This window comes from Hetaerina americana, unplaced genomic scaffold (assembly GCF_022747635.1).
Source record: "Hetaerina americana unplaced genomic scaffold, ioHetAmer1.1.p SCAF_18, whole genome shotgun sequence".
Taxonomy (NCBI): Eukaryota; Metazoa; Arthropoda; class Insecta; order Odonata; family Calopterygidae; genus Hetaerina; species Hetaerina americana.
This window is the reverse complement of record NW_027286741.1, coordinates 2,763,248-2,776,664: the sequence shown is the minus strand read 5'-3', so window position 1 is coordinate 2,776,664 and position 13,417 is coordinate 2,763,248. Positions and strand designations below refer to the sequence as shown.

General features: G+C 44.2%; 1 protein-coding gene across 1 annotated transcript in view; it reads right to left on the bottom strand.

The window, feature by feature from the left end:
- Nox (NADPH oxidase) overlaps positions 1-13,165 on the bottom strand; it is a 149,246-nt gene extending 136,081 nt beyond the window's left edge. Inside the window, exon 1 of the mRNA XM_071584338.1 lies at positions 13,073-13,165. Coding sequence (XP_071440439.1) covers positions 13,073-13,111 — 39 coding nt within the window. The 5' untranslated portion in view covers positions 13,112-13,165. The remainder of the gene's footprint in view (positions 1-13,072) is intronic.
- Between the last annotated feature and the right edge of the window lie 252 nt (positions 13,166-13,417).

Genomic DNA, 13,417 nt, shown 5'->3' with positions numbered 1-13,417 from the left:
TACTGCCTCCCATGGCTAATATTTTTTGGAGTCTAAATTTCTAATACCTATGCGTGATTTCGTGAATTACGCTGCACTTGCCTGAACATGGCGCAAGATGAACTGATTTCTTTGTATTCGCACTTAAAACCGTACCTCTCCTGACCTTCACCTTGAGGCAACTATTCTATAAATGACCTCGAGTACTCCACGACAATCTAAACGCAAGAGAATTTATTTGCTCTCATATTTAATGGCGTCCAATTCAGCTTTTGTGGAAATATCTACCGTGGCTTACGTACCATATAAGGGAGCCATCAGCATGTCACTTATGTGAAAGTCTCACGGACGTGAATAAGAATGTGAATGAAGTTAGTTCTAGTGGACAAAGACAAAAACACAGAAACAAAAAAAAAGAAAAGAAACTCACTCGGTTTCAAAATGTCGGTGGTCCAAGCTACCTTTCTCAAGGCAGAGAAGGACAGAATTGCCAACTTAATTATAGATCCTCATTACAAGGCCGTAAATTAAAACAATGTCCTGCGTAAACGCAATGCCGAGAATGTTTTTCCCCACCTCCTTTCAACTTAGTTCCAATCAAGTTTACGGTCTCGGCTATCCCGTTTTCATTGCTTCAAGGCCGTTGGTACGTTCATTTTATATTTACAAAGCCAGTTATTTTTCTTTATCTCATTAACCTGACGTTGTGTTTGATTTTTCAAAATAATACGCCCATGGCAGAAGCACAATCAACAAAAGAGTGCAGTTTAGTCATGGTAAAAACAGATTTTGAGCTCAAAGAGGTATTATTAATCATTTAAAAAAAAATAAACGGTGAAGTAGTTCTAATGATGTCGTTCAAATGAATAACTCTAATTAAATTCCAAAGAAACTGCGGGAGATACCGCAACAGTAACTTTTAACGGAGTCATCCGCTAATGTGCATTTTAATGCAACAATTTCAGAGCGTAAAAATCATTCGCCTTGACTGGGACTCGAACCCAGATCCCTCAATATCCGGTCGAGTGCTTTAGCCACTTAAGCTACCGAGGCGTCCTCTTAAACTCTGAAATTTTGGGGCTTTTAAAGGAACTAGATGTTATGACGAAATACCGTACATACAATGTCACATGCATTCCCACCATAAACACCATACGTGTTTAAAGTTGGCTTTTAACCTCGTGGACAGTGGCGCCTCGCGCACGACTACGAATGCATGTGACATTGTATGTACGGTATTTCGTCATAACATCTAGTTCCTTTAAAAGCCCCAAAATTTCAGAGTTTAAGAGGACGCCTCGGTAGCTTAAGTGGCTAAAGCACTCGACCGGATATTGAGGGATCTGGGTTCGAGTCCCAGTCAAGGCGAATGATTTTTACGCTCTGAAATTGTTGCATTAAAATGCACATTAGCGGATGACTCCGTTAAAAGTTACTGTTGCGGTATCTCCCGCAGTTTCTTTGGAATTTGTCAAAGGGAAAACACCATACGTGTTTAAAGTTGGCTTTTAACCTCGTGGACAGTGGCGCCTCGCGCACGACTACGAATGCATGTGACATTGTATGTACGGTATTTCGTCATAACATCTAGTTCCTTTAAAAGCCCCAAAATTTCAGAGTTTAAGAGGACGCCTCGGTAGCTTAAGTGGCTAAAGCACTCGACCGGATATTGAGGGATCTGGGTTCGAGTCCCAGTCAAGGCGAATGATTTTTACGCTCTGAAATTGTTGCATTAAAATGCACATTAGCGGATGACTCCGTTAAAAGTTACTGTTGCGGTATCTCCCGCAGTTTCTTTGGAATTTGTCAAAGGGAAAACACCATACGTGTTTAAAGTTGGCTTTTAACCTCGTGGACAGTGGCGCCTCGCGCACGACTACGAATGCATGTGACATTGTATGTACGGTATTTCGTCATAACATCTAGTTCCTTTAAAAGCCCCAAAATTTCAGAGTTTAAGAGGACGCCTCGGTAGCTTAAGTGGCTAAAGCACTCGACCGGATATTGAGGGATCTGGGTTCGAGTCCCAGTCAAGGCGAATGATTTTTACGCTCTGAAATTGTTGCATTAAAATGCACATTAGCGGATGACTCCGTTAAAAGTTACTGTTGCGGTATCTCCCGCAGTTTCTTTGGAATTTGTCAAAGGGAAAACACCATACGTGTTTAAAGTTGGCTTTTAACCTCGTGGACAGTGGCGCCTCGCGCACGACTACGAATGCATGTGACATTGTATGTACGGTATTTCGTCATAACATCTAGTTCCTTTAAAAGCCCCAAAATTTCAGAGTTTAAGAGGACGCCTCGGTAGCTTAAGTGGCTAAAGCACTCGACCGGATATTGAGGGATCTGGGTTCGAGTCCCAGTCAAGGCGAATGATTTTTACGCTCTGAAATTGTTGCATTAAAATGCACATTAGCGGATGACTCCGTTAAAAGTTACTGTTGCGGTATCTCCCGCAGTTTCTTTGGAATTTGTCAAAGGGAAAACACCATACGTGTTTAAAGTTGGCTTTTAACCTCGTGGACAGTGGCGCCTCGCGCACGACTACGAATGCATGTGACATTGTATGTACGGTATTTCGTCATAACATCTAGTTCCTTTAAAAGCCCCAAAATTTCAGAGTTTAAGAGGACGCCTCGGTAGCTTAAGTGGCTAAAGCACTCGACCGGATATTGAGGGATCTGGGTTCGAGTCCCAGTCAAGGCGAATGATTTTTACGCTCTGAAATTGTTGCATTAACTCTAATTAATACGGTACATGAACAGCAGCTTTAATAAAACAGCATTGTTTCAAAAGACGTATGGACTACTGCAATCAGTGGGCTTACATACTTAAGCAGGGGACACAAACCACTGCCATTGAAATAACAGTTCCGTGCGGGTGCCATTTGATGCAGACCGCCACAATGACGATAGAATTATTCTCGTGCCCGAAACGCAATCATTCTTGCTCAAACGAAACCTATCGATGTATTTAAGAGATTTATATTGATTTTATTCCTGGAAAAGCTTTTAACACTTCTCACAGTACATTTAGTGATATGTTGAGCTAAGCCAGGTGACCTGATTCTATTTTGGAGGTTTACTCCCGGAACTGGAATTCGCAATTCGCACACGAGCAGTGACAACGTACGCTGTACATGTCATTGTGACCCCTCGTCCTTCATTGCGCACAAATGAACCATAACATATCTATACGCATATATATATATAAATAAAATATATATATATATATGTATATATATATATAAATATATATACATATATATGTATATGTATATATGTATATATATATTATATATATATATGTATATATGTGTGTGTGTATGTGTGTGTATACATGTACCTGTATATACGAGAGGGCGGTTCAATAAGGAACCGTGTTTGACGACAAAGGGCCACCTTCCTCTGGGGAAAGAAGGAACTGAGGAAGGTTTTCACGAAAATTCAGAATACGTGATAGTTTCATTTGTATGTGTTTCACTGGGTTTTTGCTCGCAAGCGCTCTCTTTTCTCCTTTAAATTATATGTATATATATAATATGTATGTATATATACATATATATGTATATATATGTGTGTCTTTTTTAAGGTAATCTACCGGTTAAGGTAGGTTTTTGGATGGACACAACTACCAAACAAACATTTTATTACTCCTAACAAAACACAAAATCCATCATCCTAATCTATATCAGGTCCCTCTTCATCTCTGAGTACTATGTGTGTCTATATGTATATATATATATATATATATATATATATATATATATATATATATATATATATATATATATGTATATATATATACATATACACACATATATATGTATATATATAATAAATAACCATAAAGTATAAACAAAGTAATCAACCCGGAGGTCGGTTTGGTAGGTGCTGTTAGAGTTCACCCAGCACTAAGCCCTATACGGCGTGAGAAATACATCAGGGTAGGAGGGTCAGTTCCTTTCCCTGTGCCGGTATGCCGAAAAGACTCTAAGATTATACTTTTGAATATTTCCATGGGTTATATAACTTAAAGTGATACCTCATCATGAGGAGTGCTTCTGAAGGTCATTTTGTTTGTGGTCTACAAGTACGTGTGCATTAGTTCTCAGCCTACCCTCGTACATATCCCTGTCTTTTATCTCCATTGTCTTCATTGTGCAGAGATATATGATTTTAAAACTTAAAGATTTGTAAACAAACCGGCATACCCTATGTATTACCCATGAAATATTCATCATTGTGCTCCTTTCATTGATGGTAGTTGCCAATTATTCGTACCTGTATTCAACGGAACAGCAACTCCAAAGCCATACATTTAATTTAGTTGATATTATACCAATAAATGATGTCACTGAAGAAGGATTTGGTAAATAGACGATTTTCAAATGATAGGATATTACGAGAGCTGGTATCGATAAGTACATCCATACAGGTGCCTGATAATAATCCACAAGGATACCAACACCGGTACTCTGGACTAATTACTGGTATCGATGAACATAAGTACGGTGGATTCCTAGATATTCAGTCCTAGGAGTGGGTGCGCCAGGGTAAGGTACGGGAGGGGGCCGCACATCACTGATGAAGTGCAAGTATACACACCTTTGATAATACCAGTGGTGTGTGCTTGTACACCAGTGATGTATATCGGGGAAAGTAGACGTGTATTGCAGCGCCGACGCCCTCCCATTCCTCGAGGGCGTATCCAACCCCCAATGCCTCCAGATCCTCGCCAGGCCCCCCAACACCTCCACGGCTTGCCCCCCCCCCCAATCGACCTTGACCGACTACCGGCGGCACACGCACCTCCTCCTCGTTTCACAGCTGTGGTCGGCCCCCGCGCCGCCGCCTCGTGAGAGGCAAGGTGAACTCTTGAACGAGCGAGCCGCTGGCACACCGCGTCAGCTATCCTCGGATTCTCATGCCTCCGCCATTTTCGGGTTCATTAGAAAATGCAAACGTAATCACGAGACCCGTCAAACAGAAGGATGGAGGGGCGGTTCGGAGTCTCGTGGGCGAATACGATGTGAGCGCGTATAAGAAAGGGAGGAGAACTCTGCAACGTCATAATGTACGCAACGATTAAAAGAGTCGAACGAAGTGAGTGCTCACGAATGGCTCTGGCTGCACAATAGAAGTTTGGAGGGGGGAGAATTGACGCGAAGGGGATTGAGTTCGCATCGTGATAGTATTGAGTCGCCCGTGCTGTTTGAAAAGCGAGAGGACATCGGAAGGGTCCGACGCAAGAATGAAGTTTGGCGAGTAGTCGTAAAATATCGGATTTGCGGAGGCGAAGCCCAAGACGGTTGGCCACGCGGCCTCTGTCACTGCCGAGCGCATTATGGAATGATAAGTTCAACATGAAGATATAAGAAAACAAATGTAATGATAATTCCAACATGTATTCCCAATGGCATGATAACCATTAGATTCAAAAGGCATCAATTAGTATTCAATTGTTCCAGGCTCAACTTTGTGGAGGTTCATGTTCATTGAATGAAAAACACAAAAGAACAGTGGAAATATGCATTGTGTCCTTCATTTAATGGCATCAATTAGGGTAAATCATATCCTCACTTGTACCATAGCTTTGACCGAAATGGACGCAGCGAGTAGGATATTGATGCGAGATTTGGCGCTAGCAAAGAAAGAATAATCGGTTAGTTGTTGAGGAAGGAATTGATGATTGACTCCAACTGCGAGGGTAATCAAGAGAGTAAACTCTGTTTTCGTGTGGCGTTAGAAGTATTACTGGGAGCTGAATGGTCGCTGTATTGACGCACACACACAGTATAGGTCAGTACGCCTCGAGCTGCATTAGTTGGAAGGAGGTCGCGCCGCTTGTCGTCTGTTTGCAATAGCGAGTCAAAATGAGCAGTACAAATGAAATTCACGCAAAAAATGAGTTCGTTCAGTGATAAGGTTTTTAATGATAAAGAACTTCAAAGCTGTTGATATTCATCTGAAAATTTGTGCTCTGTACGGACCAAATGGCAATGAGTGACAATGAGAGTTGTCACTCATTGCCAGTGTTGTCGTTCGTTTAAGAGTGAACGGACAAATGTCCATGATGATGATGACAGAAGCGGCCTCCCCCCGTCTGTGGTGGTGAACAATGAATTGCACCTGAAAATTGGCAAAAAAGTTCGTGAAAACTGGCGTTTTACGATTTCTGAAATCTTTAAAAAAGGTTTCCACAGATTTATACGACTCTGTTGGTTGAAAACGCGACTGCAGAGTTAGGCTATCACATGTTTTTGGCTCGTGTCGACGAGGAACTTCAAGATACCGTCATTGTTTGGCTGCGACCTCAGGCGGCATATTTTAAAAGCTGAACGAATTTGAAAACTTGTTCAGAGTTATGATAAATGTTTAAATCCGTTTAGCGAATATGCATATAATAGTAGAGATATGCAGTTTTGAGATGAAAATAAAAAAAATTGTTTCTGTTCCAGGATATATTTTTATAGCGTAACGGAGGTTACGCTATAAAAAACCTTTCTGGACCGCCCTTGCGTTAGCAAAGAGTTGAGGGAAGATTTAAAATAAAGGTGGGTGTATGTACGTGGTTTGTGCAATAAATGCGCGGACTGGTGCAGTCTGGCGGCCATGACGCGGACTATAGCCCATTCCACTAGCGGCGCTAGTTGCCTAAGACACCCAATGAGCCGTCTGTGCTTGGCGGATCGTCGAGCTGTGCGTGGGTGCCAACTATGATAGTTTCTGTTGTCCTTGTTTTTACTGTTCGCCGAAAATGGAAATTGACGAAATCACGGAGCAACGAATCAACATCAACTTTTTGGTGAAGTGCGATTTCAAAGTTATCAAGAAATTACTGAAATGTTGACAGCCATTTACGGTTATAATGCTCTGAATAAAGCATCCGCTTCCAAATGTATTTAGCGTTTTAAAGATGGCCGACAAGACGCCACGAATGACGCAAGGCGGGGACGACCTTCAACCACCTGTGTTGACGACAACAATGATCGTGTGCGGTCCCTTGTCCTTCTTACCGATCGTCGAAAAGATGTCCGAATGGTAGCTGATGAAATGAATTTACGAAAATCAAGAGTGCACCCTATTTTAACCGAACATGATGGATGGATCCTTCACCATGACACAATTCACCTGCACATTCATTTAGCATTGATTGTTCGCCGGTTTCTGGCCAACAATGAATTCACCTTGATCCTTGATCATCCTCCTTATTCGCCAGATCACGCCCCCCCCCCCTGCGACTTTATCCTATTCCCACAAAATGCAAAAATGTGATGAGGGGACATCACTGGGAAGATGTGGAAGACACATTACAGCAAGAAACGACGAGTTAATTGAAAAGCCTAACTGCCACGAGAACTTCCAAGGGTGTACTTTAAACAGTGGAAAAGAAGATGGAATAAGTGCATAGCCTACGAATTTGAGAGTACTTTGAAGGAAACAAAATCATTTGCGATGCGGGCCCGGAGACTTAAGGAGAACATGCGCGGAATTGAAGAAGAAGAAGAAGCGGCAAATCCGGAGGGCCTGGAGACCAGATGAAAATCTAGGGCGATAAAGAAGGGGAAGGGGGATATATGAGTTACTGGGATGCTGAAGGATCTGTCGGGAACGATGATGGGCGGGGAGGGAGGGATTGGGGCGTGAAGGAGTGAGGAATAGATTTAGTTCCAGAGTGGACTAACCGCTTTAGGACTGCACGGCGGCCTGCTCTAACGGCTGCCATTCGACGTCGCAGGCCAAGCCGGGATGAATGAAATCCGCCCTCACCCAGCAGGCGGGAGGATTGAGGAGGCAGTTGGCTACCTATCGCAGCGATCCGTGTCTGCCTCTCACGCACTGGAGCTTTCTTTAGTCTTACGAATATCCTAAAACGTATTCAAAAGTATTGTCCGCGGAAATTATGAAAAAAAAATTGAACCTATAACAATTTTTTAATACGATCGCGTGTCGCGTCGCGAGACGGAACTTCAGTCGCAAGAATAAAAGTCATATATTGTATTCAAAATCTCTCTTGCGAGATGGAAAATTGAAACCTGGCACATTTTTCTCCATTTATAAACATCGTTTTTTTCTTACTTTGATTTTGTAGGAGCAGGAACGGGTGTTTCTGAAAGTGATAAGTTTGCGGAAATCGGTTTGCTGGGACAGGTTGATGGAGAATGACACGACACCCTCGTCACACAGTGAGCTGGCATTTTATGTGATACTATTAATTCGCACGAAAACACAAAATTAACAGCGAGAAGAAGGTATCACTCAACGGTCATGTTAGCGGGTGAAACTTGACTCGGAAGAGATTAATAAGGCGATTATTATAAACACTCCTGAGGGAACGAAATAGAATATTACTTGTCCACCGCAGATTACGTGAAATATTCTTCTTAGTAGTCAGCGCATAGCTTCGAGAAATAAAATACCTCAAATTACATGCCAATTGACTCGGTACTTGTACGAGGGTAATTTGAAAAGTTATCGGAATTGAGCAGAAATAAACGACTTAATATGTTTGGGCGTGCATTTTCTTGATGAAAGATGAATTTCTTCGTTGCCAAACTTGGCCTTTTTTCCTGTTTCTTTTGCTGTAGTTGGTCGAGGAGGTTAGCGTAGTATTGTCCAGAAATTCTTTCACCCGTTGGAAGATAATCTATCAGCAGAATACCTAGTGCATCCCACAAAACTGAAGCCATCACTTTCACGGCGGACCGTATTGCTTTCGCTTTTTTTGGTTGTGGTTAATCGAAATGTTTCCACTGCTTTGACTGCTGTTTTGTCTCTGGAGTATAATAGTAGACCCAAGTTCATTTGTGGCCACAAACTGGCACAGAAAATTTTGTTGATTGCTCGTAAAAAGTGGCCAACATTGCTGGGAAATTTCCATTCGGATGCGTTCGTGATCCTGCGTCAAGGTCCGCGGCACCCATTTTTAAATTAATTTTCCCTTATCCAAGTCCACCGTTGAAATGTGATCTGCCCGTTCAGATGATATCCCTACAGCTTCTGCGATTTCTCGCACTTTCAGCTGGCGATCCTCCATGACCATTTTATACACTTTTGCAATAATTTCTGAGGTGGTGGTACATTCTGGCCTACAAACTTTGGCCTCTCATATAGATTAAAGATGCAGTTCACAGACAGGATGATCACCGCCGTGGAGAGGCAGCTCCCGCACCGGAGCAACTTAAATGGAGACGTCCGCAAAGCTCTTCCCACCTTGGCCTAAGCCTCGTCGGAAATGTATTTTCCCTGGACTTCTCTTCTTCTCTGAAATACTCTTAATGCGGGGAGCTTCACGTTGCATCGGATGGATCCCCAACGATATTCGGTATTCCTACATTCAGACAAAAATCGAAAGAGCAGAAAATGAAAACAATCGCTCGTAAAGAAGGTGACTCGGAAGGTGTCTCGTACGAGGGTAATTTGAAAAGTTCTCGGAGTGGAATAGAAATAAACGGTTTACTGTGTGTGTGGGCGTACATTGCCTTGGTCCTCCTATTAGGTAGAGGAGGGGCTGACTGGGCATTTGAATTACTCTTGACTGGGCGCGCGAGGATCATCAATGATACGAGGGGCCTGGAGGATCATCAATGTTCCCGCCTATTTTAAAAGGTCACCACGCAATTCTTCGAAATCGTTCGTGCAACAAAATGAAAAGTGTCACCGCGAAATGTAGCGGGAAGTCAGGACGTTCTCAGAGAGAGAGCAATGTGTTCAAAAGGTGGGTAGAATCACAAATGTGGGGAAAATGGTAAATGCGGAATGACCTGGCTCCTGATGAGATGCGCGAATCATGTGCCAATTGCAATTACGAGGGAATTTTATTCGAGCATTACGTTCCGGAAATAAATCCCCGTTAAGCTATTAGTTCCAAACCTACAGTTAAAGAGAACTACTTTGAGGTACTAGGCGTTCAATTGCCACCATTTCGTTAAATAACTACCCAAATATTGAACATCAATTCCTATTGTGATAAGGCGTTATCCAAGCTGTGATGTGAAGGATTGCTGGACGAATTAATAGATTCACCAAATGAATACTATGATGCATAATTGGGAAAAGTGCCAGATGTACTTGTTCAATAAGAAATGAGGGAACGGCGCGTAAACCTCGCCCACAGATCCGCGAACACGCCAGTGCTAATCGCGTTCTCCACACGGGGAAGACCCTTTAAAAAGAACCCAATCTATCCCATCCAAAGATTGGTTTACTGCAGCGCTCCATTATTTTCTGTTCTGGGATACTTCTCTCATCTCCTGATAAGCTAGCCTTTCTGTTTTACACTCTTCATAATCACGCCCAATGCACTTCTCTTACTCTTGGGATCACCCCTTCAAAATTTCCTCCTATTTCGTTTTTAACGAATCCATTGTGCCCCAAAGTGTGCCCAATCCATCCGGTTCTTTGCCGCAGGGTTCTCCAATTGATCCTTTTTTCTCCCGCTACTCTATGCACATACTTCATAATTCCTCACTTCATACGTCCGTTTAGTCTTCAGCATCCTCCTCTTCATCACCATGATTCAACGACCGCCTCTATTCTCCGATGGCCCACTCTCCAAATTCACCATCCCTCTGATCTGTTGAGAGCCATGATCAATCGCATATATTATTATAAGGTAAGGTAATATTACACGACACGAATACCAAATAAATACTTTCTGACTCCTAACAAAACACAACCTAGCATCCTACTCTACATCAGACCCCTCTTCATCTCTGAGTACTTTCTTCCTCCCTTCATCCCGTCCAACATCCCTATCCTATTCCTTCCCTTTCCTCGTTTACCTAACATTCTCCCCTCTATTACAGTCTTCAACATCCCACTGCCGTTCAATACCCCCTTCATCCACTTTTCCTGCCTCCATAAGATTTCTCCCAACAAACCCGTCTCTTCGCCCACCATACCAAGCACTTCCTCATTTGTTTTCTTCTCTGTCCATTTCACCTTCTCCATTTTTCTCCAAACCCACATTTAAAAAGCCTCCAATCTATGTCTATCCTCTTGCTTCAATGACCACGTTTCCGTGCCGTACATAGCTACGCTCCATATAAAAGTTTTTACGAGTCTTTTCTTAATATCCTCACTCAACGTCCCTGTCATCAACTTCCTCCTCCATGCGTGAAAGCCTCTTTATAATTCCAAATTTACTTCTTACGTTGCTTGAATATTAAATTTCAATGCTGAAGAATTATTCATAATTTCTCGATTTGCTTTCCCCCAATCTTATTTTAATTTCAAGAAGACACGTTTGCCTTTGCAAAGGGCCAGTCCGAAAACTGAGGAGCGTCAAATGTTTTCAGAATTGGCGCGCTTCATTTGACGCGTTGGAAGTTGGCTGGGAGAAGAACTGTGGGGCTCGCGCCATCGCCGGGACGACTTCAATGTCATTCACTAACCTGAGACAAGGTTTGTCTCGAAAGTTTACTCTTTAGTCAATGAGGTATGCGTAACAATGCGCCATTACAAAAAGAGAGTCGATTTCCAACGAAGCCACGGGTAATTAATTAAGAAGTGGCATACAATGCAACAGAAAAGCTATAATGGAACAATTAATTAATTGTTGGAGCGATGGAAATTAAGCAAACATGAATCCGCGCGCGACGAATCCAAGGCCGACACAAGGCCTCTCGTGAGAAGGTGATTGGAGACATAGTTGGGCACCCCGTCATCAGGTGCCTGATGGCATCACCTGACGATGTCGACTGTTCCAGAAAACCGGTCGTTTCGACAAAAAACACTGTGGACCTTATTAAGCTGTTTTGTCTCTCTTCATCATAAGTTCAATAAATTCGGCCAATCGATTCGATATGGACGAATATTATCTTAAGTTAACAATTCATTGTCAATTCACATTCAACTGTTTTAAGAGCCAAAAATCATTTCTCAGCCCTTATTCACAGACTTGACAATGAATGCCAATTAGGGCTGGTGCAGTACTAACATATTTTCGGAAGAACTCCCCAACTCTTAATTTTGATTTGGTGGTGAGCCCTCATCTTGAATTTTCAGTTCACCCAAAGTTTCAAACTGGGCTTCGTTGATGACATCTCATTGGCGCCCGCCCAAATGGATCACGAGACTCGACCTTCCCCTGCCACACACCTTTTTAGTGGATCGCAGGGTATTTATTTAGCTGTGAATAAATCCTGTAGAAGCCATTACATCCACCCCTTTTCCTTTGCGTCTCTAATTATTTAAATTCTTACCAATCATAGAAACGTGGAACTACTTCTCTTTTACGGGTGGTGACTTAACACCCTCCGCCACACACCCTTGTGGCGGCTTGCGGGGTATTTTGTAAATGTAGATGACCTTCTCAAGCGGAGGAATCGTTGAGGGGGATTTGGGGTCCTCCGGGCCTCCCGCTGGTGAGCAAGGATGAAAACCAATCGGAGGGCTTCAAGCTCTATGTATAATGATTCCCTCCAACAGGTTTTCCAAACCATATGATTCCACTGGGGATTCAAAGCGGGTTCCTCTCCCTGAACACCGGCATGTGGCAAAACCATTCCCTAACGGTTAAAATGGCGAGCGTCCCTCGAATGGAACAATTACTTCCCCTCCCAGAACCGCACTCCGCGCGCCCGACTCTTTGAGAACAATAACCCACCCTACCGCAGAACGCTGGAACTGGAGATTTGAACGAGCGACGCGACTCCCCGAGCATGAGCGAGCCTTCCACGGCCTCTCGACCGAATCCACCGCCTTGGGTCTAAGAAGCCCCGAACATGAGCGATCTGGTGCGCCTCCCCCCGCGGTGCCCCCCGTTGGTTTCCCCTCCTACGGCAAGGTCATCCTCCGCCGCGGCGATGCATGCCCGAGGGCAGGGGACGGGTCGGGCGGCGAAGAACTTCCCCTGACGGATGACACAACGGAAAATTCGTCCCATAAATGATTGATTACATTCACCAATTATATCTTCCATAAGCCATTGGTTTGTGGATGTTTGACGTCAATGACCGATAAAAGATTTCGTAAATTGAGTCAACGTCCTCTGGATGGTATCGCGGACAGAGCTCTTGCGGGGTGCAAGAGGGTGCACGCGTGGGGATCCGAAAAGCAACCGCTCTTGCGTGCGGGGGGACTCACCCTCTTGGTGAAGATCCGGCGGAAGGCGTCCTTGCCCATGCGGGAGGCTCGCTCCCCGGAGGCGGCCCAGCCGGAGGCCGACGACGCCTGGGACTCACGGCGGCGGCCCGCGGCGTCGGAGGCGGCAGGGTCGTCGGGGGCTCCGACGAGTGCGGCCCGCAGTAGGCCGCGGCATTCCTCGAGGAGGGCCGCGCGGACCCTCTCCCGTACGCTCTCCTCCTCCATGGCGGACATTGCCGCCAGGCTGGAGTACCCCGGGGGGGAGAGGTCGGGAGGACAGGGGGGCGGCGGGGTGGGGGGACGACGGGCCTCGCGGGGGGGCAACCGGTCGGGAAGGGCCTTGGC